The following is a 26801-nucleotide window of genomic DNA, read 5'->3' as shown; positions in this document are numbered from 1 at the left end:
TGTTCTTTGAGTTAGTTAGCTAAGTGCCTGTTAGAGGAGTTCCTTCCTGTTGTGCCTCTTTCTAATGTTCACACTCCATCTAATAGGGATCAAAGGGTTAAACAAGGCCCAGGCAGCTGTCAGTGTGTGGACAGGGGATGTGATGGTGTCAGATTCCCCTCTCCTCTAAGGAACAGCATGCACACATTCCTCACATACTATAGTAGTTTTCCAAACGTCCAGATTATTCACCAAATGTCCCTTTCATTATTCCAGACGATGGGCCATACTCTAAGGGCAGCAAGGACTCTGGAGGGACCGACCATGCCCTTACCTCCAGGAGACGCAGTATTAATAAAGGTACAGTGTGATTACACCTTACTGTAACTTTCAGTCGTTTTCTACATTCTACAGTATCTTCTATGGTACCATGTCCACTGTCTTCAGCCTTTCCCCATGATGGACAGCTATCCACAAGAGTCGTGCTTTTCACTGGGATTGTTCGATTGCACATGTTCCATCACGTCTGCGCTACATTGGTTGATAAGATAAGGTTGAGAAAATGCCTATGTAGCATGCCTGTCGTTGGAGACTAAAGGAATCCTCTCCCTCCGTGGACTTCGTTTTGCATCTAACAGCACAATGTGTCCACAGCCAGACAGAATGGAACCAAGCACATACAGTATATATATATACAAAAGAATGTTGACACCCCTTCAAATTTGTGGATTCAGACATTTCAGCCACACCCATTGCTGACAGGTGTATAAAATCGAGCACACAGCCATGCATTCTCCACACACAAACATTGGCAGTAGAAAGGCCTTACTGAAGAGCTCAGTGACTTTCAACGTGCCACCGTCATAGGATGCCACCTTTCCAACAAGTCAGTTCATCACATTTCTGCCCTGCTAGAGCTGCCCCGTTTGACTATAAGTGCTGTTATTGTGAAGTGGAAACATCTAGGAGCAACAACTGCTCAGCCGCGAAGTGGTAGGCCACACAAGCTCACAGAATGTGACCGCTGAGTGCTGAGGCGCGTACCGCGGTAAATTGTCTGTCCTCGGGTTGCAACACTCACTACCAAGTTCCAATTTGCCTCTGGAAACAACATCAGCACTAGAACTGTTCATCGGGAGCTTCATGAAATGGGTTTCCGTGGCCGAGCAGCCGCACACAAGCCTAAGATCCCCATGTGCAATGACAAGCGTTTGCTGGAGTGGTGAAAGCTCGCCTCCATTGGACTCAGTGGAGCAGTGGAAACGTATTCTCTGGAGTGATGAATCACGCTTCACCATCTGGCAGTCCAATGGACAAATCTGGGTTTGGCGGATGCCAGGAGAACGCTACCTGTCACAATGCATAGTGCCAACTTTAAAGTTTGGTGGAGGAGTAATGGTCTGGGGCTGTTTTTCATGGTTCGGGCTAGGCACCTTAGTTACAGATAAGGGTAATCTTAACGCTACATCATACAATTACATTTTAGATGATTCTGTGCTTCCAACTTTGTGGCAACAGTTTGGGGAAGGACCTTTCCTGTTTCAGCATGAAAATCCCCTGTGCACAAAGTGTGGTCCATACAGAAATTGTTTGTCGAGATCAGTATGGAAGAACTTGACTGGCCTGCACAGAGCCCTGACCTCAACCCCATCGAACACCTTTGGGATGAATTGGAACGCCGACTGAGAGCCAGGCCTAATCGCCCAACATTAGTGCACAACCTCACTAATGCTCTTGTGGCTGAATGGAAGCAAGTGCCCGCAGCAATGTTCCAACATCTGGTGGAAAGCCTTCCCAGAAGAGGCTGTTTTAGCAGCAAAGGGGAACAACTCCATCTTAATGTCCATGGTTTTGGAATGAGATGATCGACAAGCGGGTGTACACGTTCTTTTTGTCATGTAGTGTAACCCACAACGTCTAAACGCACTACGGCTAGCTAGCCATCAGTTAGGGTCAACCCCAATTTGAACTCAATTCTGTTCAGGAAATGAATAGATATAATTTAGGCATCTAGAAAATTGCCCTTTTGTGTCAAGATTTACATTTTCAATTCATCCACTGAATTCCACCCAATTACGTTGAATGTACTGCGTTAAAATGGAGCTGACCCCATCCATGTCATCATCACCCAAAGAGGAGAGAGGGAGGGAAAGAGATGGAGAGATAGAAAAGGCAGCGAAAGAGAGTTAGTCAGATTGAGCGAGAGAGGCAGAATGATAGAGGCGGAGATAATCAATCCGTGTTTGTAGCAGCTCAGACAAACAGTCTCAGTGTCCCAGATGGATGCTGACTCGGTGACACTGTTCCTCCTGTCCGTTTCTGTGTGTCTATAGAGGACTACTGGGGCATGACCACGTTGGACCTGATAAAAAGGGAGGGCAGCAGCCTGGGCCTCACCATCTCCGGGGGGTCCGATAAGGACGGCAAGCCCAGAGTGTCAAACCTGCGGCCAGGTGGGCTAGCTGCCAGGTGAGATCTTGGCTAGGATGACACATCTGTAACCAGGCAACCGCAGCGAGGTGTCTGTATGTGTTACCCGCCACCCACACATGTCGTCTGTAATGTACCCTCTCGCCCTAACCTAGGTATTATGGACACTGCAGTAAATCAGCTCTTTACTGGGTCATGTTCAGCCTGGAACTGATATTACACCAGGACACAGTCTATGAGAGAGTCTCTTATGTCAATAAACAAGATAAATATGGATGTTCCCAATTACTCAGGAATCACACAAAACTAAATGAAATGACGTTTTACTACAGTGAATGGATTTGTATTACGTTTATGTAGAGAACATTTTCAAGCAACTACCTGCTTTATTTAATTGCCTCTATCCGCTTGGTATTCATAATCTTTTACGCTGCTGCTACTCTCTGTTTATCATATATGCATAGTCACTTTAACTATACAGTCATGTACATACTACCTCAATTGGCCCGACCAACCATCAGTGCCCCCGCACATTGGCTAACCAGGCTACGTGCATTGTGTCCCGCCACCCACCACCCGCCAACCCCTCTTTTACGCTACTGCAACATCTGTTCATTGTATATGCATAGTCACTTTAACCGTATCTACTTGTACATACTACCTCAATCAGCCCGACTAACCGGTGCCTGTATGCAGCCTCGCTACTGTATATAGCCTCGCTACTGTATATAGCCTCGCTACTGTTATTTTTCACTGTTGTTTCTATTTCTTTACTTACCTATTGTTCACCTAATACCTTTTTTGCACTGTTGGTTAGAGCCTGTAAGTAAGCATTTCACTGTAAGGTCTCCACCTGTTGTATTCGGTGCACACGTGACAAATAAACTTTGATTTGATGTAATGTTTCTATTTTGGAGTGTGGAGCGATGTGATTTCAGTACAGATAGGAACAAATGAAATGAACTGAATGTTAATTGGACTATGTCAGCCACGAGAGCAAAACCCAGTGGGAAGCACTCACGCTTCAGTGACTAAGCGTCATGTGACTGCTAGCCTCTAATGACACACTCACATGAAATACTCGGAATATAATATTCTTTCTGCCACCACCGAGGTATCTCGGTGTAGAATGTGATCGGACGACTAGACATGACAATCATAATATTGCTGAACAGCTTCTCACCATTATAACCTTTACAACATTGGCCTCTTTGCTGGTCTGTTGGTCTCGTATACAGTGAACCCGGAGTGTACAATACATTAGGAACACCTGCTCTTTCCATGACATAGACTGACCAGGTGAATCCAGTTGAAATCTATGTTCCCTTATTGATGTCACTTAAATCTACTTCAATCAGTGTAGATGAAGGGTCGGAGAAGGATTTTTAATTGAGACATGGTTTGTGTATATGTGCCATTCAAAAGGGAGCGGGCAAGACAAAATATGTACAGTTCATTCGGGAGTATTCAGACCGCTTGACTTTTTCCACATATTGCTACGTTAGACTTTTTCTAAAATTGATAAAATTGTTTTTCTCATCAATTTACACACAATACCCCGTAATGACAAATACAGGTTTAGACATTTTTGCTAATTTCTTAAAAATAAAAACATAAAAAACTTATTTACATAAGTATTTAAACGCTTTGCTATGAGACTCGAAATTGTTCTCAGGTGCATCCTGTTTCCATTGATCATCCTTGAGATGTTTCTACAACTTGGTTGGACTGCACCTGTGGTAAATTCTATTGATTGGACATTATTTGGAAAGGCACACACCTGTCTATATAAAGGTACCACAGTTGACAGTGCATCTCAGAGCAAAAGCCATGAGGTCAAAGAAATTGTCCGTTGAGGTCAGAGACAGGATTGTGTCAAGGCAAAGATCTTGGGAAGGGTACCAAGACATGTCTGCGGCATTGAAGGTCCCGAAGAACACAGTGGCCTCCATCATTCTTATGGAAGAAGTTTGGAACCACCAAGACTGTACCTAGAGCTGGCCGCCCGGCCAAACTGAGCAACCGGGGACAAGGGCCTTGGTCAGGGAGGTTACCAAGAACCCGATGGTCACTCTGACAGAGCTCCAGAGTTCTTTTGTGGAGATGGGAGAACCTTCCAGAAGGACAACCATCTCTGCAGCACTCCACCAATCAGGCCTTTATGGTAGAGTGGCCAGATGAAAGCCAGTCCTTAGCAAAATACACATGACAGCCTGCTTGGAGTATGCCAAATGGCACCTAAAGATTCTCAGACTATGAGAAACAAGATTCTCTGGTCTGATGAAACCAAGATTGAACTCTTTGGCCTGAATGGCAAGTGTCACGTCTGGAGGAAACCTGGCACCATCCCTACGTGGTGGTGGCAGCATCATGCTGTGGGGATGTTTTTCAGCAGCAGGGACAGGGAGAATAGTCGTTATCGAGGGAAAGATGAACGAAGCAAAGTACAGAGAGATCCTTGATGAAAACCTTCTACAGAGCACTCAGGAATTCAGACTGGGGCGAAGGTTCACCTTCCAACAGGACAACGACCCTAAGCACACAGCCAAGACAATGCAGGAGTGGTTTCGGGACAAATCTCAATGTCCTCGAGTGGCCCAGCCAGAGCCTGGACTTGAACCCAATTGAACATCTCTGGAGAGAACTGAAAATAACTGTGCAGCAACGCTCTCCACCCAACCTGACAGAGCTTGAGAGGATCTGCAAAGAAGAATGGAAAAACTACCGAAATACAGGTGTGCCAAGCTTGTAGCGTCATACCCAAGAAGACTCAAGGCTGTAATCACTCCCAAAGGCGCTTCAGCAGTGTACTGAGTGAAGGGTCTAAATACTTATGTAAATGTGATATTTCAGTTTTTAATTTCATTTTATGAAAATCTATTTTTGCTTTATCATTATGGGGTAATGTGTGTAGATTGGGGATTTTTTTGTTTGTTATCCATTTTAGAATAAGGTCTTCCTAATGTTTTAGGTGAATGTTTTTGGTTAACTGATGCGGATGTGTGTGTCCTGCATCACTGTAGCAATTGTCAGTAGCCCAGAGGTGTAGCAGAGCAGTACATCTATTTAAATAGCATCTAAATGAGCTTCATGTTGACACACAATGTCACATGAGAGACACCATGAGCAACATCTCTCTCCTCATCTCTGTCTGACTGGAGATTGTTTAGCACTCCTCCTTAGCACCTTTTCTTATTGTCCATCGCAATAGCAATGATTTGCATTAATACAGCTTGTGTTACAATTAGACAATATGCTACAAAGATGCCAAATAGTGTTCATGACAGGGCAAAAATGACAATACACAACAATGTTCTCAAGCCATCAGGACATGAGATGTTGTTTTGAGAGTATCATTAGTGGGGCCAGGAGTTTTTCCAAAGCATGTGACCCAACCCAGAGTTATTCCTGGCTAAGTGACATGGTCAGGAACGCTCCTGGCCCTACTCATCAACCAACATGTTCAATTGTTAATCCATCCTCTTGTCTGCACAGGAGTGACCAGCTGAATGTGGGAGACTACATCAAGTCCGTGAACGGCATCAACCTGTCCAAGCTCCGCCACGATGAGATCATCAGCCTGCTGAAGAACATAGGAGAGCGTGTGGTTCTGGAAGTGGATTACGAACTACCTCCTTTTGGTACGAGCACTTCTAGTTTGTAGGCCTGCCTCTGGTTAGTAGTTATGTTATGTCCATGTCTTTGCATTTCAAATGACATATACGATATTGCAGATCAGGTCAACATATCTTGCTTTTGTTCTTGGCTGAAAAGCCTCCAGTTCTCTCTGTTGTTGTATTCTTACCATCGGACGTTATTCCAGTACAGTACTAGCTCATCTATTTCTGGACTGTGACCCAAAAAGTAAACAAATAACTGATTATCCCATTGGAGGCTGGTGTCATTTTCAATTGGAGGGCGGGCTCATTATAATGGCCGAAATGGAACGTGGAATGTGTTTTATGTCTTCAACACGTTTCAATTTATTCTAGCCATGAGCCGTCCTCCCTTCACCAGCCTCCACCGGATGATCCAGTGGTGACGTATAAGGATTCAACCTCCTAAACAGCTACCCAGCAATAGGTTGTAACACTATCTTACAATGTTCCATTATTTTAAAGGGTGGGTAAAACCTTCATGCCACTGTGTTTTTGCAATGGTGATTGGGTTTGTGTCCTGGGAGGTTGGTTGGCAAGATGGTGTTGGTCTGATTCTGTTATTGTGTCTAAACTCTGAACTACTCTCCCTTTCTGTTTTCAGTCCAGAACACTCCCACAAGTGTTATAGCTAAGACTATAGAGGTATGCCTATACAAGGAGGGCAACAGCTTTGGATTCGTCATGAGAGGTGGGCATCATCAAGTCTGTTAGAATGTATATTAAAGGGTGCGAAAGGATGAAAGGTTGCGCTAGAGCTGGTTTGTGTTCTGTTGTTCTAGGAGGGTTCCATGAAGACTGGCACAGGTCTCGTCCTCTGGTAGTGACCTACGTACGGCCCGGGGGTCCAGCTGATAGGTAAAGACATGCAGAAGAGATGAGACCTTGTGCGTACACACATGCTTATACCATCATGAGTAATTTCACATTAGTAAGTGCAAGGATGTTTCTATAATTTTGTTGGGGGCCCCTCCCGACTCGCTGGCAAACATTTTAGGGGCTCCCCTCTTGGTGGCGCAGAGAAAAAGGTGAAGCTTTAAAGGGCATTTTCTGCAATTCTACACATTTTGCCATTTTAGCAGTTTTAAAACACATTTTATGCGATTCACATTTCAAATGAATAAAATATTATTTCTCAAATGCTTTGTAAACAACAGGTGTAAACTCACAGTGAAACGTTTACTTACGGGCCCTTCCCAGCAGTGCAGAGAAAAAAATATATAGAAACAATAACACAAGGAATAAATGCACGAGTAACAATAACTTGGCTATTTACAGTTGAAGTCGGAAGTTTACATACACTTAGGTTGGAGTCATTAACACTCATTTTTCAACCACTCCACAAATTTCTAGTTAACAAACTGTAGTTTTGGCAAGTCAGTTAGGACATCTGCTTTGTGCACGTCACAAGTCATTTTTCCAACAATTCCAGGCCTGCATGCCTCCTTTGACAAATGCACTATCACTGGTTGAAGGTTTTGCAAGACATACTGAGCAGAACAAGGAGTGAGTTACTTCATTATATGTCAGCCATTTTCTGTTTGTGACATCTTTGGAGTGGAATACATTGGGAATGACTCTTTGAGGAGTTTGTTTTGGGTGGTACTGAAAACATTTGTCAAAATCCTTGGACTGAGGATGGGCAAAATAATCAAATGGATTTTCAGTGCTTTCGCTGTCCCTTTCTATTTTTCCTGTACTGGGCTCTGAACCTCTCTCTCTCTCTGCACATCTGGTTGCTCTGCAGAATGAGATTAACATTGTAAATAACCTCAATTTAAACTTGTATTACTTGTGCAGTCATCGATTGTATGCCCCCCGATTACAGTCCTACTCATAATCTCATAAATAAACCATATATTAATGTAAATCCATAGCCTACATGTTTAGGTTTGTGCTCTTCAGTTGAACCTGAAGGTTCCTGCTCTGAGTCTGACTCTGAACTGACCACCATCTCCAGTTCTGCAGGAGCACCTGAAGCTCTATTGCTGCTTCCTTCTCCACATTTGCAAAGAAAATACTCTCTTGTCATACTCACTATCATTAGTGTATCAGTAGGCTACATTAATACAGCTCTGGAAATAATTAAGATTGGTCTCTTAATTTGGAGTGGTCGCTTAATTTGGAGTGGTCTCTTAATTTGGAGTGGTCTCTTAATTTTTCCCAGAGTTGTATATTATTGTAGTAACTTGTCATGCTGGTACTAATGACGCTAATGATCTTTGTCATTGCCTGTGCTGTGTTACACAGGCTACTGTGTTACGTTCATGGATGTATTATGGTTACGTTATTGTAGCCTGTTTTGCTGTACAGTGTACACTTTCCCTAGCTTATATGGCACGAGTCATGACCGAATGCTAGCAAGTCCATAGTCTAGGTTTAGTACTTTTTACTAGTTGAAACATATTGCCTTCAATGTCATATTATGATCGCTATGTTGCACTCATTGCTATGATATAATTCCTCCACTAAGACGTAAGACGGGCAAACTGTTTAGCCTACCGGCCGTTGTGTCACTATTATTACTTAGCTAGCCATGCTGGGCATCGTGTGTGTCAGTGTGTGTGTTTTAGCTAGTGTTTTTGACTGACCTGGTCCTTTACTGGTGAACATGTTGCTTATTTTGCAGCATTTAGCTGCGTCTGTGGCAAGGGCCTTTCTCTTTTTTATTCTCCCCTTCTCTGCTCCACCTTTCCTTTTCTGACCGTCCATTTTGCCGTGCGACTTTTCTAAAATGTTATCGGTAGAGACGCAGGTAGACAGTAGACAGTTGCTATGTGCGTCGCGGAAAGACCTGATGTCATTTTTGGCGCGCGGGGACACTGTGGCGAGAGAGTGAGAGTCGCGCCTGATGCGTGGATTCTCCGTCAACTCATTCCTGCTTGCTATATTATTGCTGGTCAAGTTGACTATTCACAGCAAGCAAAACCGACCATCAGGCCACCGGGAAATGTCCCGGTGCTCCCGACGGCCAGCCTGCCACTGGAGGAGGTAGCAGGGCTGAGGGGGAGTTTGGAGTTTAGCCAGAGTGAAATTCTCACGCTCCAAGGAGAAAACAAGGCACTCACAGCCAAGGTAAAAATCCACGATTCCAACATGGATTGTCTACTCAGGGAAAACAGGGTGATGAAGGAGTCACTACTAGACATACAAAGTCGTAGCATGCGTGAAAATAATTTTTTTTCTGGGATTCCTGAGGACACATCCAATAATTCAGAGGGCGCGATCAGAGAATTCATGCAATCCGCCTTAACTTCCAATAGAGACTGTAAACAAGGTGGCTTTCCACCGAGTACACAGACTTGGAGCTCGGAGCAACAAGACCAACGGTCCCCGACTGATCACAAAATTTGAACACTACCAACAAAAGGAGCTGATCAAAAGCAGGGGAAGGGAGCTTAAAGGGACCAAATTCGGTATCAATGACCAATTTCCAAGGGAGATAAACGAACGTCGTAAGAGACTGTATCCGGTACAAAGGGAGAAGGGTAAGCGTGCCTTTATCATTGTGGACAAACTCTTTATAGATGGACAGCTATTCCGAGACAGCTCCACAACACCATGGCTGTACTTAATTCTACAGGGACTTCAGGTTACGAAAAAAAGAATGTATGGGATATGAACACACACGTACTCAATTACATGCTTGCTTACACATATGGACTTGTACATACACACACCTGATCTCGCCCTCTTCTCTCACTCTCTCTTTCTCTCTTTTCTCTTCTCTGTTATCGAACAGTTTTATAATTTAATATGTTTATTGTTTTTCTATCTTTTTTATGTATTTGTCTATAAGTTTATATATGTTTACAACAAGCAAGGGGGAGATATCAGAATAGGGGCATTGGGGAATAATAACATATTGTTCGGAATACATTTGTACTTTAGTGAAGCCGTCTCTAGAGTAATGCAAGGTCTCTTTCATGATCATGTGAAACGTCAATTGCTATGGAAATGCTGGGATGTGTTTTTCCATGATGTTAAAGGTACTTATGATGCAACTATGACGGTGATACGATATGGATTACAATTATCATCATGAAGAATAAGGCTATACGGACTACATGTTACACACATAGACACTCAACCATGCAAATTGAAATAAGTATAGCCAGTTATAATTGTGACGGTTTAGCAGATTATAAAAAAGATCAGTCTTTACGTGGCTAAAAGAAAAGGAATATATCATATACTGTTTGCAGGTAACTCACTCTACATCCTTAGATGAAGTTGCGTGGAAAAAAGAATGGGGTGGTGAAATAATTTTTTGTCATGGACAAGGGAACTCAAAAGGTGTGATATTAATTAACAAAAATGTCAATCTGAATGTGCAAATTGTCAGGAATGATTCGCAAGGAAGGTGGATCTTTTTGAATATGAAAGTGGACGAAAAAGAGATTTGGCTCATTAATCTATATGGAACTAATCAGGATGATCCATACTTCTTCAAAAACATGTATACCAATTTATTGAACTTACAGGCAACAAATGATCAAATCATTATCGTAGGAGTCTATAACACTTTGTTAAGTACCTCAATGGACCGTTAAGGTAATCACTCTACAAACTATCATCACCGTGCCCTTAAGGAAATCACAAATATTATGGACACATTAGAAATAGTGGATATTTGGAGACTATAAAACCCCGACCTAGTGAGATATACCTGGAGGAGACTTAATCAAGCTAGTCGTCTTGACTACTTTCTTGTCTCTTTCGCTCTTCCATCAAAGGTTAAAAAAGTTTTAATAGGAGACAGTATGTGATCGGATCATCATCTAATTGGCATTCACATAACTCTTATAGACTTTCCACGTGATCGGGGATATTGGAAATTTTATCAAAGTTTAACGAAGACAAAATAATTTATAACTTAATTTTTCCGGTATAATATAGGTTCAGCAAATCCCCTTATTGTTTGGGATACCTTTAAATGTACCTTCTGAGGTCATTCAATTCAATATTCATCAATAATTTAAAAAACATACAAGATACAAGATTAACAAGGGAAATCCATTAACTAATAGTATAGGTAGATAGCAATAAAAACGATGCTACAGAGATAGAAAATGAGTTAGAGGAAAAAGAACTTGAGGAGCTAATTCAAGAACGATCTAATGTAATATACAGTGATCCCTCGCCACTTCGCGGTTCACTTATCGCGGATTCGCTATTTCGCGGATTTTCATAATGCATTTTTTTTTTTTTTTTTGGTGCATTGTGCTCTGCATTCTGATTCGCTAAAAAGCTGAGGAATGGGACCCTTTGATGAGCCGTTCATTACAGTTCTCCAACGTAATCGATGGTGGCATGTCGGTGTACAAGGATCTTTTTGCAAAGAAGAAAAAAGAGCGACAACAGCTGCCTATCACTATGTTCTTCTCCCGAACAAACACACCTGCACCGCGGGCTTCAGAAGAAGAGAACACTGCAGAGCGCAGTCAGGATGCAGCGGCCCAGTCTGAAGAGCAGTGAAACGGCCTACACGTGAGTCACTGTATTTGTATACATGTAATAGTTGCTAATTGTAAAAAAAAAAAAAAGTTTTCTATTTCGCGGATTTCACTTATCGCGGGTCATTTTCGGAACGTAACCCCCGCGATAAACGAGGGATTACTGTATTACAAAAATAAAGCAAACTGGATGGAATATGGAGAAAAATGCACAAAAGTCTTCCTGAATCTCCAGTACAGGAACGCTAACAAAAATAATTTGCAGAAACTCGTTACTGAAGACGGAGTCATCTATGATTCTCCGAAATATATTTTTAAAAGGAAGCAAATTATTTTCGGCAGATGTTCTCTTTTCCGTCTCAACCTCTCCCACTGAAGGAAGATCACGGTAAGGAATTCTTTCCAAATAATATATATATATATTAAATGTACAGAAAGATCCGTACGAAGGCCAAACTACAGAGGAATAACTTTTTGAGGCTATTAAATCCTTTCATTCTGGAAAAAACCCAGGGCTTGATGGCATACCGGTAGAGGTATATCAAGCCTTTTTTGATATACTAAAAGCGACATTAGTAGGTTGTTTTAACTACTCCTATAGAAATGGTAGTCTGTCAGGTACTCCGCAGGAAGGTCTGATTTCTCTATTATTAAAACAAGACCCAGATGGCAAATATAAAGACCCAGTCTGTCAAAAAAAAAATTGGAGGCCCCTTACACTTCAAAGTTTTGATGCAAAAATAGTAGCAAAATGCATAGCACCTAGAATTAAAAGGGTTTCACCAGGTATTGTTCATCCTGATCAGACAGGTTTTTTACATGGACGGTACATTGGAGATAATATACGACTACTAGAAATAATAGAACATCATGAAACATCTAAGAAGCCAGGCCTGGTATTTATGGCGGATTTTGAAAAGGCATTTGATAAAGTAAGACGGGATTTTATTTATAAATGCCTGGATTTTTATTTATTTCGGTGATTCTCTTATAAAATGGGTAAAAATAATGTATAGCAGCCCCAGGTGTAAAATAGTAAATAACGGCTACTTCTCAGAGTTTTGAATTGTCAAGAGGAGTTAAACAAGGGTGTCCGCTGTCACCATATCTATTCTTTATGGCCATCGAAATGCTAGCTATTAAAATCAGATCCAACAACAACATTAGAGAATTAGAAATCCAAGGCTTAAAAACGAAGGTGCCGATGAGTCAAGTTTTATATTAAGTCCACAAGCTAGATTACATTTACATTTTACATTTTAGTCATTTAGCAGACGCTCTTATCCAGAGCGACTTACAGTAGAGTGCATACATTTTATTACATTTTTACATTTTACATATTACATATTACATTCTGAGACAAGGATATCCCTACCGGCCAAACCCTCCCTAACTCGGACGACGCTATGCCAATTGTGCGTCACCCCACGGATCCCTGCAATGTCTCATTGAAGATCTAGATAACTTTTCTGTACTCTCTGGACTAAAACCTAATTATGATAAGTGTACAATATTACGTATTGGATCTTTAAAAAATACAACTTTAACATTACCCTGCAGTTTACCTATAAAATGGGCTGATGGTGAAGTCGACATACTTGGTATTCATATGACAAAAGATGTAAATAAGCTCTCCACAATGAATTTCAATAGAAAACTTGTAAAAATAGACATGATCCTGCAACCATGGAGAGGTAAATACCTGTCTATTTATGGAAAAATTCACTCTCACTCATATCATGTGAACATGGTGTAAGTCGTGGCAAAATGTGTAGAATTGCAGGAACATTTGCTTTAAAACTGCAATTTCTTCTCTCAACCCCAAATTAAAAGATGGTGCTGCAGTGGATAACGGCCATTTTATGAGCTCCTGACCAATTCTGCTATTTTGTGTTAATTTATGCTGATCTTAGCTTTTTTACATAATGTCTCCGCCATCATTCCCTATGATCGAAAAAGGCTTTTGGACATCAGAACAACGATCAACTCCTTAGTCATATCTCAGTCTACTCACTTACTTATGGTGCTGCCTACTCCTGATTATTCGTTTTTCAAATTATATGAGCAAAATATATTTCACTTCATAATGTAAATGTAAATCTGGGAAGCTAAACCAGACAAAATAAAGCATGCCTATCTATATAATGAATATGAATTGGGTGGGTTGAGATTATTAAATATAAAAGCACTAAACTTCTCTCTAAAAGCTGAACCCAAAGCTCTCTAAAAGCTGAACCCAAAGCTCTCTAAAAGCTTTGGGTTCAAGTTTTACTTGAACCCAAAATGGTTCTCATGTAGATTACTAAGAAAAGCTCATCCATTGTTTAAAAATGGCCTTTTTGCAAATTTGCCATGTCTCATTTTTGATTAATTAAAAATTATACTTTTTTCAAAGTATCACTCTTTTTCAAACAAGCATTGCAGAGCTGGCTACAATTTCATCCCCCTGAAAAGATAGAACCAATATTACAACAAATATTATGGCTGAACTCAAATGCGCTGGTTGATAAAATACTTGTATTTATGGGAAAGGTATTTTGCACTTATTGTAAATTGGAATGGTAGAGTTATGTCCTTCATGGAGTTATCACAATTGTACGGGAAGGTCTGCTCAATCCAAGAGTACAACCAATTGATTACAGCATTACCCCAAAAATGGAGGAGGCAGGTGGCAGCGGGAGGAGGTAGGGAACTGGTCTGTCTGCCCTATATAAAGGATCAAATCTGTCAGAGGAATAAAAATTGCATAAATAGGAAAGCATACCAGTTTCATTTGAGGACCAGGATGTTAATTAACAACTGTGCCATACACATTGCAAAATAGTTGGGAAGAGATTTTTGATGTACCGATTCCATGGTACAGGGTGTATGAATTGATATATAAAACAACGCAATAAAGACTTTGTGCTTTTCAGCTAAAATGATTATATAGTATTCTTGCAACCAACAAAATGTTGAATATTTGAAGCATTAAAATCATCAAAGCTCTGCAGATTTTGTTGTGAGGATACAGAATCAATAGACCATTTATTTTGGTATTGCCCTCAGGTAGCCTGTTTCTGGTCTCAGGTTCAGGAATGGCCGAAAAAAGCATAGCATTGATCTAAAATTGACCCTAGAAATAGTACTGTTAGGAGATCTGGAGAGACCGAGTCAGTAAATTACTAATATACTAATGCTCTTAGTAAAAATATTTATCTTCAACTCTCAATCTGTGGATCCTATTCAATTAGATGGATTGAAATTGTAAGTTAAACATCACAGCATAGTTGAAAGATATGTGTTGCGGAGAAACCTGAAGAGGGTGGCCAGCAGAGATACAGTTGAAGTCGGACGTTTACATACACCTTATCCAAATATATTTAAACTCAGTTTTTCACAATTCCTGACATTTAATCCTTGTAAAAATTCCCTGTTTTACGTCAGTTAGGATCACCTCTTTATTTAAAAAATGTGAAATATTTGTTTTAATTAAAAAAATGTCTGAATAATAGCAGAGAGAATGATTTATTTCAGCTTTTATTTCTTTCATCACATTCCCAGTGGGTCAGAAGTTTACATACACTCAATTAGTATTTGGTAGCATTGCCTTTAAATTGTTTAACTTGGGTCCAACATTTTGGGTAGCCTTCCACAAGCTTCCCACAATAAGTTGGGTGAATTTTGGCCCATTCCTCCTGACAGAGCTGGTTTGAGTCAGGTTTGTAGGCCTCCTTGCTCGCACACGCTTTTTCAGTTCTGCCCACATATTTTCTATAGGATTGAGGTCGGAGCATTGTGATGGCCACTCCAATACCTTGACTTTGTTGTCCTTAAGCCATTTTGCCACAACTTTGGAAGTATGCTTGGGGTCATTGTCCATTTGGAAGACCCATTTGCGACCAAGCTTTAACTTCCTGACTGATGTCTTGAGATGTTGCTTCAATATATCCACATAATTTTCCTTTCTCATGACGCCATCTACACTGCTCAAAAAAATAAAGGGAACACTAAAATAACACATCCTAGATCTGAATGAATGAAATATTCTTATTAAATCCTTTTTTCTTTACATAGTTGAATGTGCTGACAACAAAATCACACAAAATTGATCAATGGAAATCAAATTTATCAACCCATGGAGGTCTGGATTTGGAGTCACACTCAAAATTAAAGTGGAAAACCACACTACAGGCTGATCCAACTTTGATGTAATGTCCTTAAAACAAGTAAAAATGAGGCTCAGTAGTGTGTGTGGCCTCCACGTGCCTGTATGACCTCCCTACAACGCCTGGGCATGCTCCTGATGAGGTGGCGGATGGTCTCCTGAGGGATCTCCTCCCAGACCTGGATTAAAGCATCCGCCAACTCCTGGACAGTCTGTGGTGCAACGTGGCGTTGGTGGATGGAGCGAGACATGATGTCCCAGATGTGCTCAATTGGATTCAGGTCTGGGGAGCGGGCGGGCGGTCCATAGCATCAATGCCTTCCTCTTGCAGGAACTGCTGACACACTCCAGCCACATGAGGTCTAGCATTGTCTTGCATTAGGAGGAACCCAGGGCCAACCGCACCAGCATATGGTCTCACAAGGGGTCTGAGGATCTCATCTCGGTACCTAATGGCAGTCAGGCTACCTCTGGCGAGCACATGGAGGGCTGTGCGGCCCCCCAAAGAAATGCCACCCCACACCATGACTGACCCACCGCCAAACCGGTCATGCTGGAGGATGTTGCAGGCAGCAGAACGTTCTCCACGGCATCTCCAGACTCTGTCACGTCTGTCACATGTGCTCATGTGCTCAGTGTGAACCTGCTTTCATCTGTGAAGAGCACAGGGCGCCAGTGGCGAATTTGCCAATCTTGGTGTTCTCTGGGAAATGCCAAACGTCCTGCACGGTGTTGGGCTGTAAGCACAACCCCCACCTGTGGACGTCGGGCCCTCATACCACCCTCATGGAGTCTGTTTCTGACCGTTTGAGCAGACACATGCACATTTGTGGCCTGCTGGAGGTTGTGTCGTCAGCAAACTTAATGATGGTGTTGATGTAAGCCATGACCAGCCTTTAAAAGCATTTCATGGCTACATATGTGAGTGCTACGGGGCGATAGTCATTTAGACAGGTTACCTTACCTTCTTGGGCACAGGGACTATGGTAGTCTGCTTGAAACATTTGATATTTTAATTTTTATATTTTATTAGGAACCCCATTGGCTGTTGGAAAAGCAGCAGCTACTCTTCCTGGGGTCCACACAAAACATGAAACATGACATAATACAGAACATCAATAGACAACATCAGCACGAGGACAGAACTATATAAAACATGTTTAAATGCACACGTAGCCTACATATCAATGCATATACACAACTATCTCGGTCAAATAGGGGAGAGTCGTTGTGTCGCGAGGTGTTGCTTTATCTGTTTTTTTAAACCAGGTTTGCTGTTTATTTGAGCAATATGAGATGGAAGGAAGTTCCATGCAATAAGGTCTCTATATAATACTGTACGCTTTCTTGAATTTGTTCTAGATTTGGGCACTGTGAAAAGACCCCTGGTGGCATGTCTGGTGGGATAAGTGTGTGTGTCAGAGCTATGTGTAAGTTGGTTAGCCCCACTGTGTAAGTTGACAATTTGGGATTTCCAACACATTCATGTTTCTTATATTAATGTTTCTTATGCCATGTTCAAACATGTACCTGCTTTGATGCACCTGTACTGACCTCGCCTTCTGGATAATAGCGGGGTGAACAGGCAGTGGCTCGGGTGGTTGATGTCCTTGATCAGCGCATGCTCTGAGTACGCATCCTGGTAATCCTTCTGGCCCTGCGGCCTTGTGAATGTTAACCTATTTAAAGGTCTTACTCATATCGGCTACGAAGAGCGAGATCACACAGTCGTCGGAACAGCTGGTGATCTCATGCATGATTCAGTGTTTGCCTCTAGCTCAGCTCAGTGCAGATGTTGCCTGTAATCCAAGGCTTGTGGTTGGTTTATGTACTTATGGTCACTGTGGGGACGACGTTGTCGATGCAGTTACTGTATGAAGCCGGTGACTCACGGAACATATTCCGGACTGTGCTCGTGAAACTATCCTGTAACTTAGCATCTGCTTTATCGGTCTATTTCCGTATTGAGAGCGTCACTGGTTCCTCCTGTTTGAGTTTTTACCCGAGGTTGCCGCCCGGTCTAGACGATGCATATAGAAACACGCGAGATATACATTATCCATGTCCTTGTTCAGCCAAGACTCTGAGAAGCATAGACTATTACAGTTCTTCAGGTCCTGTTGATAGGGTAGTCTCGAACGGAGTTCATCCAGTTTTTTCTCCAGTGACTGCACATTCCCCAACAGAACAGAGGGCAATGGCGGTCTATTTGTTCGCGTGCATAAACTCGTTAGGAGGCAGCCAGCCTCTTTTTCGGCGCCGCTTCCTCTTTCAAGTCCCATTGATTAGGGTCTGGTCCGGAGTAAGCAGAAAAGCTGTGACTTGTTGAAGTAGAGCTCCTCATCCAAATCAAGATGAGTGATCGTTGTTCTGATGTCCAAAAGCCTTTTTCGATCATAGGGAATGATGGCGGAGACATTATGTAAAAAAGCTAAGATCAGCATAAATTAACACAAAATAGCAGAATTGGTCAGGAGCTCATAAAATGGCCGTTAACCACTGCAGCACCATCTTTTAATTTGAGGTTGAGAGAAGAAATTGCAGTTTTAAAGCAAATGTTCCTGCAATTCTACACATTTTGCCACGACTTACGCCATGTTCATATGATATGAGTGAGAGTGATGAACAAAATCAATGTGGCCCCCCAGAGGTCCGGGCAGTAATTCGGTCATGCAATCTATAAAATGTTAGCTGACATGGGCTAATTGACTGCCTTTCAGTGACTGACATACCAATAGGAAAACTGCTGATTTACTACCAAATTTCGAAATTGCACATTGTATATTCTACTATCCGAGTTGAGTTGAGACCCTGACTGACTTACTTATGCCTAGAAATAGCACTGAGTAAGTGATTTAGGATGCTCTGGAGTGCCTTGTTTTCAGTCAGTGTATGGATCTGTAAGCAATCTTTATAGCTTGCTGACCCCTGGTTTGCTCCTTTGCCGTTTGTTTCAATGCAAATGCTATTGAAAAGATGTAGGGATGCGCGTTGCCTCAAAGACCTATGGAAATGCAGTCATGCATTAATGTTAAATCCACATTCTCAGTATAAAGGGCAAGCTTCATCCTAAGGCTAGGGACTAGCTAACGGAATGCTGTACTGCACCGTTCCAAGATTTCTCCGAATATTGAGGGCAACATGACTTTTGTATAGCAAGCAGTGACATGGTGAGTATGGTGTACACCATGAGAGAATATATTGATATTATTTATGTTTGTTCATTTCCTGAAAGGTCAGAGATAGAATCTCTCTTTTACCAGAGAGAGTACAAAACACCCCTTTCTTCCCCTTTCTTTCCTTTTGAATTATTTTTATTTTTTTCCAGAGACCGCAAACAGAAAGATGGCAGTCTAATGTGCCTGTGTGGACTGAGTGCCTATATTCACTGCCCTCCTTTACATTTACACTTTCTCTCTCTTCTCTCTCTCCTTTCTCTCTTTTTTCAATGCCCCCCCCCCCCCCCATCTCTTTTACCAGAGAGGGCACACTGAAGGCTGGTGACCGTGTGCTGAGCATAGGCGGGATGTCCTTAAACCGAGAGAAGCATGCTGACGCTCTGACTATGCTGATGCAGTGTAGCCAGGAAGCCCTGTTCCTGATTGAGTATGATGTCTCCCTCATGGGTGAGCACACACACGCCTGGCGGAGGGGGAATATGTGAGAATACGGCAGGCCGGGCAACATCGCTCTGAGGGTAAATAATGTGTCAGTTCCACAAGAATGTATTAGGGTGTTGTCTGCGCAAGACCCAACCCCAGGATTCACACGGCTCCAAAAACACTGAGTAGGAATGGTATAGCAGGTACATACATACAATCGATAAATATACTTTAATAATTCCAATATAGAAGTCTACTCTATATTGCATGGAAGTATACAGACTAACAATCCGGAGGTTTAGGGTGATTTAAAAATATATATACATTTTGCGGGTTGCGTCTAATTATTTTATTCTTCTTAATTAAGTTAAAAAGCAAACGGAGATCTAGGCTTTCATATACCCGAATTAGTCCTAATTAACACGAGTGCTTTCTGAGACAGACAGACAGACGTTCTTGCTTTAGAGCGAGCCCCTCAAAAGGATACAGAATGTTGAGGACAGAGATTGCACCCGTTTGGTGAGGTCAAATGTTAAATAGCCCTTCAGTCTGTTCTCCTCCAATATGAAAATGATTTTACTACCTTCATCTGGCAAGCAGCACACGCCCCTCAGTACAGCTTTAAGTCAGTGACAGTCATGCCTGGGTTAGTCAGCCCGGGTCTCGGACACTCCTCTGGTACGATGACACTTCCCAGGCACGATGACACTCCCCAGGCAGGACAAGGTTGTACGTAAGTCCCATACAAGGTCTCAGACAAGCGGATGTTTCTGTTGCGCTGCAAGCCCCTAGCTCTGTCGATTCTCTGTATCACTGGATAGGTTCTCTCATATGTCATCAGCTGAGACAGATTGACCTCTGTACTGCCATAGTTGAGTGTTAAGGGAGGTGGGTTGAGGTGAAAGGGAACATCTTTGTTTCAAATATAGTTGGAGAGCATCATGATCAAACCAAATGCCCTCTGAAGTAATATAATGGGCTCATCAGTTTCGAGAGAGGAGATAATGAAGAGTGTGGTGGTTCATTTCTTTACTATCAAATGAGGAGAGACAAACTTATCACACAAGTCAGAGTTATGCTTAAACTAAATCTTTAATCGCTTATTAATAAGGGAGCAGGTCAATGCAACGCACACATACAAAGTGAATTGATCGATTGTTCTACGATAATGATGGCTGGTCAACGATTTGCGCCCAGATGATTCGTTGAGAGCCCCGAGACAAAAGTACAATGGTATTTTATAGCCAATATACACCCCTTTCAACCTACATGACGAACAACAGATGTATAGAATGGGTCACAAGGTTAAGATCTGTATGAAAGGCACCTATAATTCATAGCAGACAGTATCTGCTGTGTCAACAGTTTTCATTGTGTACAGCAGAGACCAGTGTCTGGCCCCCCAACTCCATACTGGAGCCATGTCTCCCTGGTACGATATAGAACAGAAACATTAACTCATGCTCTGGAATGCTCTTTAGGTTTTATCACCCAGAAGACATTGTAAATCTCCTGTCAGTGTTATTTCCCAGAGGCCCATCCTCAGTAGAACACACACACAATAGATATAAGAATCCTAGATTCATTTGCATAAAACAACCATTTGATGCAATAAAACTATTATAACATCATCTTGCATTTTTCCACCATAAGAGAAAGTAAATGTGTATCAAATCAAACTTTATTTGTCACATGCGCCGAATACAACATGTGTAGACTTTGCCATTTAATGCTTACTTACAAGCCCTTAACCAACAGTGCAGTTCAAGAAGAGTTAAGAAAATATTTAGCCATTAGACTAAAATAAAATGTGTAATAAAAAGTAACACAATAAGAATAACAATAACGAGGCTATATACAAGGGGCACTGGTACCGAGTCATTGTGCGGGGGTACAGGTAATTTGCAGATGTAGGTGGGGGTGAAGTGACTATGCATAGATAATAAACAGCAGGTAGCAGCAGTGTAAAAAAAGGAGGGGAGGGGAGTGGTGTGTGTCAATGTAAATTGGCCGGTGGCGATTTTATTATTTGTTCAGCAGTCTTATGACTTGGGGGTAGAAGCCTTTTAGTCCTAGACTTGGCGCTCCGGTACCATTTGCCGTGCGGTAGCAGAGAGTCTCTAACAATTTTAAGGGCTTTCCTCTGACACCGCCTATTGTGTAGGTCCTGGATGGCCCTACTACCCTCTTTAGTGCCTTACCGATGCTGAGCAGTTGCCATACCAGGCAGTGATGCAACTGGTCAGGATGCTCTTGATTGTGCAGCTGTAGAACATTTTGAAGATCTGGGGACCCATGCCAAATCTTTTCAGTCTCTTGAGGGGGAAAAGGTTTTGTCGTACCCTCTTCCCGACTGTCTTGGTATGTTTGGACCATGATAATTTGTTGGTGATGTGAACACCAAGGAACTTGAAACTCTCGACCCACTCTACTACAGCCCGTCCATGTTGATGGTTGCCTGTTCGTTCCGCCTTTTCCTGTAATCCACGATCAGCTCCATTGTCTTGCTCACATTTCCAATATGTCCTAAGTACTCAGACACGGATTTCATCACTTTGTACTGTAGCAACCTTAACCCAACACCAAGCGACCTCGTCAATTCGCTACAGTACTATGGATGTTCCCCCTTGATGTTGTGTATGTCTGTGTCTCTCAGAGTCAGTGCAACAGGCCTCTGGCCCCCTACTGGTGGAGATTGTGAACTGTCCTGCAGCCAGACTGGGTGTCAGCCTAGCTACTGCTGTGTACAAGAACAAACAGGTCATCGTCATCGACAAGATCAAACAAGCCAGTGTGGTGGAAAGGTGAGGCAAGCCACCTGTCACAAACAATGTCTCACTTTTTACTTGAGTACCAAAGAGACCATACTGTATTTTACATTAAAATTGTGTAGCTTTAGAATAAATGTGATAAGCTTTTCTCCTTTCAAATCCCTCTCTGTCTGTCCCTTTCTTACCCCTTCTTTCTCTCAGGTGTGGAGCATTGCATATAGGTGATCTCATCCTGTCTATAGACGGGACCAGCACTGAGCACTGTTCAGTGATGGAGGCCACACAGCTATTGGCCCAAACCTCTGACATTGTCAAATTGGAGATCCTTCCAGCCAATCAGAGCAGACTTCCCGTGAGACCCCAAGACACAGGTCAGTCTATCAGAGGACTTGAGCCATATCCCAACACTCTCCAAGGCGTCCGCTCCTCCCCTCCTCACAGGACTTTGTTTATGTAATGTTTAGGTAGTTTTCTATGTACAGTGGCTTTAGTACCCCTTAACTTATTCCATATCTTGTTGTTAAAGAATGACTTCAAAATGGAGTAGATTTTTTTCTCACATCTAAACAATGCCCCATAATGACAAAGTGAAAACATGATTTTAGATATTTTTACAAATGTATTGAAAATTAAATACAGAAATATCTAAGTCACATACAGTACCAGTCAAAAGTTTGGACACATCTCCTCCTTCAATGGTTTTTCTTTATTTTTGCTATTTTCTACATTGTAGAATAATAGTGAGGACATCAAAACTATGAAATAACACATATTAAATAATTAAGTAATCATAAAAGTGTTAAATCCAAATATATTTTATATTTGAGATTCTTCAAATTAGCCACCCTTTGCCTTGACAGCTTTGCACACTCTTGGCATTCTCTCAACCAGCTTCATGAGGTATCACCTCGCTTTGTGCACGGGGGCATTGTCATGCTGAAACAGAAAAGGGCCTTCCCCAAACTGATGCCACAATGTTGGAAGCACAGAATCGTCTAGAATGTCATTGTATGCTGTAGCGCTAAGATTTCCCTTCACTGGAACTAAGGTGCCTAGCCCAAACCATGAAAAACAGCCCCAGACCATTATTCCTCCCTTTTTTCTGTACAGGTGTCCTTCTTTTCACTTTGTCATTTATGTTAGTATTGTGGAGTAACTACAATGTTGTTGAGCCATCCTCAGTTTTCTCCTATCACAGCCATTCAACTCTGTAACTGTTTTTAAAGTCACCATTGGCCTCGTGGTGAAATCCCTGAGCGGATCCCTTCCTCACCGGCAACTAAGTTAGGAAGGACACCTGTATCTTTGTAGTGACTGGGTATATTGATACATTATCCAAAGTGTAATTGAGATATTCAGTCTGCTGTTAAAAAAGAAAATCTACCGATAGGTGACCTTCTTTATCGAGACATTGGAAAACCTCCCTGGTCTTTGGGGTTGTACCTTCGTTTAAAATTCACTGCTCGACTGAGGTGCTTTACAGATAATTGTATGTTTGGGGTACAGAGACGAGGTAGTCATTCAAAAATAATATCAAACACTATTATTGCACACAGAGTGAGTCCATGCAACACCGCTCTCAGCAATTGAATTCTCTCTATCACAATCAATCTCTCTCTGCATTCTCCTCTCTCCTGAACAGAACACTGGCATTTATATAGCTTCAGGAGTCTAATTGGATACAGCTGCGTCTTGACGAGGGTGCGGGGTCAGCTCCAATTAGCCATGGAGTCGACCAATCAGCTGCTTGGGGAGAATTCAGGAAGCCATCTTCTGAAACACACACTCAAATACACAAACTACAATACAGAAACTGGGAACGTAACAGCCAGTGACACAAAATCTCAATTGAATCAATTACAAATTCAAAATGTGGAAAAAGTCTTGGTGTGGGCATACTTTCTGAAGGCACTGTCTGTAACCCAGCAGACACAATCCAGATAACCTGCGTTTTCAGCATATTCACACCCCTACATGGTGACCTTTCTTAACTGCTGCTGCTTTAAAGGTCACTGCAGAGGGTTTGCTGCCTCCTCCCATGTTCTGTGAATCACGATGAGTGTGGAGAGTGCTGAGAGGCAAGCCTTGTGCCCTGGGGTAGACCGCCGGCCTCTTATGCATAGTGGCAAGCTACGCACCCACAAACACACACCTCTCTGGGAAGGTTCATACTGTGTTTTTTCCCCCAGGCTTCTATCTGGCCCAACGGTGGTTTCTTAGCATGTGAAGCTGGAAGGGATCACTGGAACCGATGTGTGGTAGAACTATCAAATCAAATCAAATTGTATTATTCACATGTGCCGAATACAATAGGTGTAGGCCTTAATGTGAAATGCTTACTTACGAGCCCCTAACCAACAATGCAGTTAAAAAAAATACGGATAAGAAATAAAAGGAACAAGTAATTAAAGAGCAGCAGTAAAATGACAATAGCAAGACTATATACAGGGGGGTACCAGTACGGAGTCAATATGAGGTAATATGTACATGTAGGTAGAGTTATTAAAGTGACTATGCATAGATGATAACAACAGAGAGTAGCAGCGGTGTAAAAGGGGGGAAATGCAAATAGTCTGGGTAGCCATTTAACTAAATGTTCAGGAGTCTTATGGCTTGGTAGAAGCTGGTAGAAGCTGTTTAGAAGCCTCTTGGACCTAGACTTGGTGCTCCGGTACCGCTTGCCGTGCGGTAGCAGAGAGAACAGTCTATGACTAGAGTGGCTGGAGTCTTTGACAATTTTTAGGGCCTTCCTCTGACACCGCCTGGTATAGAGGTCCTGAATGGCAGGAAGCTTGGCCCCAGTGATGTACTTGGCCGTACGCAGTACCCTCTAGAGCCTTGCGATTGGAGGCCGAGCAGTTGCCATACCAGGCAGTGATGCAACCAGTCAGGATGCTCTCGATGGTGCAGCTGTTTTGAGGATCTGAGGACCCATGCCAAATCTTTTCAGTCTCCTGAGGGGGAATAGGTTTTGTTGTGCCCTCTTCACGACTGTCTTGGTGTGCTTGGGCTATGTTCGTTTGTTGGTGATGTGGACACCAAGGAACTTGAAGCTCTCAACTTGCTCCACTGCAGCCCCGTCGATGAGAATGGGGGCGTGCTCGGCCCTCTTTTTTCTGTAGTCCACAATCATCTCCTTTGTCTTGATCACATTGAGGGAGAGGTTGTCCTGGCACCACACGGCCAGGTCTCTGACATCCTCCCAATAGGCTGTCTCGTCGTGGTCAGTGATCAGGCCAATGTTGTGTCATCGGCAAACTTAATGATGGTGTTGGAGTCGTGCCTGGCGGTGCAGTCATGAGTGAACAGAGAGTACAGGATGGGACTGAGCACGAACCCCTGAGGGGCCCCTGTGTTGAGGATCAGCGTGGCAGATGTGTTGTTACCTGACCTTGCCGCCCCCAGTTGCAGAGGGAGGTGTTTAGTACCAGGGTCCTTAGCTTATTGATGAGCTTTGAGGGCACTATGGTGTTGAACGCTGAGCTGTAGTCAATGAATAGCATTCTCACGTAGGTGTTCCTTTTGTCCAGGTGGGAAAGGGCAGTGTGGAGTGCAATAGAGATTGCATCATCTGTGGATCTGTTGGGGCGGTATGCAAATTGGAGTGGGTCTAGGGTTTCTGGGATAATGGTGTTGATGTGAGTCATGACCAGCCTTTCAAAGCACTTCATGGCTACAGACGTGAGTGCTACGGGTCGGTAGTCATTCAGGCAGATTACCTTAGTGTTCTTGGTTACAGGCACTATGGTGTTCTGCTTAAAACATGTTGGTATTACAGACTCGGACAGGGAGAGGTTGAAAATGTCAGTGAAGACACTTGCCAGTTGGTCAGTGCATGCTCGCAGTACACATCCTGGTAGTCCATCTGGCCCTGCGGCCTTGTGAATGTTGACCTGTTTAAAGGTCTTACTCACATTGGCTGCGGAGACCGTGATCACACAGTCTTCCCGAACAGCTGGTGCTCCCATGCATGTTTCAGTGTTATTTGCCTCGAAGTTAGCATTGAAGTAGTTTAGCTCGTCTGGTAGGCTCGTGTCACTGGGCAGCTCTCGGCTGTGCTTCCCTTTGTAGTCTGTAATGGCTTGCAAGCCCTGCCACATCCGACAAGCGTCAGAGCCGGTGTAGTACGATTCGATCTTAGTCCTGTATTGATGCTTTGCCTGTTTGATGGTTTGTCTGAGGGCATAGCGGGATTTCTTATAAGCTTCCGGGTTAGAGTCCTGCTCCTTGAAAGCGGCAGCTCTAGCCTTTAGCTCAGTGCGGATGTTGCCTGTAATCCATGGCTTCTGGTTGGGGTACGTACGGTCACTGTGGGGACGACGTCATCAATGCACTTATTGATGAAGCCAATGACTGATGTGGTGTACTCCTCAATGCCATCGGATGAATCCCGGAGTATATTCTGCTACCAAAACAGTCATGTAGCATAGCATCTGCTTCATCTGATCACTTTTTTTATTGATCTAGTCACTGATGCTTCCTGCTTTAATTTTTGCTTGTAAGCAGGATTCAGGAGCATAGAAGAACTATGCTGTGGCTTAGTCTCAACTACAGTAGCTGTCTTATCTGTGGTGGGCGTCTTAGCTTTAGTGTACGGTTCTTATGGTTGTTTTGAAAAATAAACATTGTGGAGTCATTAGCGAGACCCCCACTACCTAATGGAGTTGGACTGTAATCACTAACCATGAACTCAAGATAATGGAGAAAAAAAATCAGGAAGTGTTTGACTGACTTTATATTTATGATTATAAAATGTCATT

The 26801-nt window shown here is 42.6% G+C and overlaps 1 protein-coding gene across 4 annotated transcripts in view; it reads left to right on the top strand.

The window, feature by feature from the left end:
• Positions 1-26801, top strand: part of LOC129830458 (glutamate receptor-interacting protein 2-like) — a 54483-nt gene that overhangs the window by 6719 nt on the left and 20963 nt on the right. For all 4 annotated transcript variants that reach the window (XM_055893044.1, XM_055893043.1, XM_055893045.1 and 1 more), the window contains exons 2-9: positions 256-339; positions 2313-2448; positions 5905-6050; positions 6670-6756; positions 6848-6923; positions 19149-19294; positions 21927-22074; positions 22243-22412. In XM_055893044.1, the coding sequence (XP_055749019.1) occupies positions 256-339; positions 2313-2448; positions 5905-6050; positions 6670-6756; positions 6848-6923; positions 19149-19294; positions 21927-22074; positions 22243-22412 (993 nt within the window). The remainder of the gene's footprint in view (positions 1-255; positions 340-2312; positions 2449-5904; positions 6051-6669; positions 6757-6847; positions 6924-19148; positions 19295-21926; positions 22075-22242; positions 22413-26801) is intronic.

Source organism: Salvelinus fontinalis, chromosome 31, assembly GCF_029448725.1.
Source record: "Salvelinus fontinalis isolate EN_2023a chromosome 31, ASM2944872v1, whole genome shotgun sequence".
Classification (NCBI taxonomy): Eukaryota; Metazoa; Chordata; class Actinopteri; order Salmoniformes; family Salmonidae; genus Salvelinus; species Salvelinus fontinalis.
This window is presented reverse-complemented; position numbering and strand designations above follow the sequence as displayed.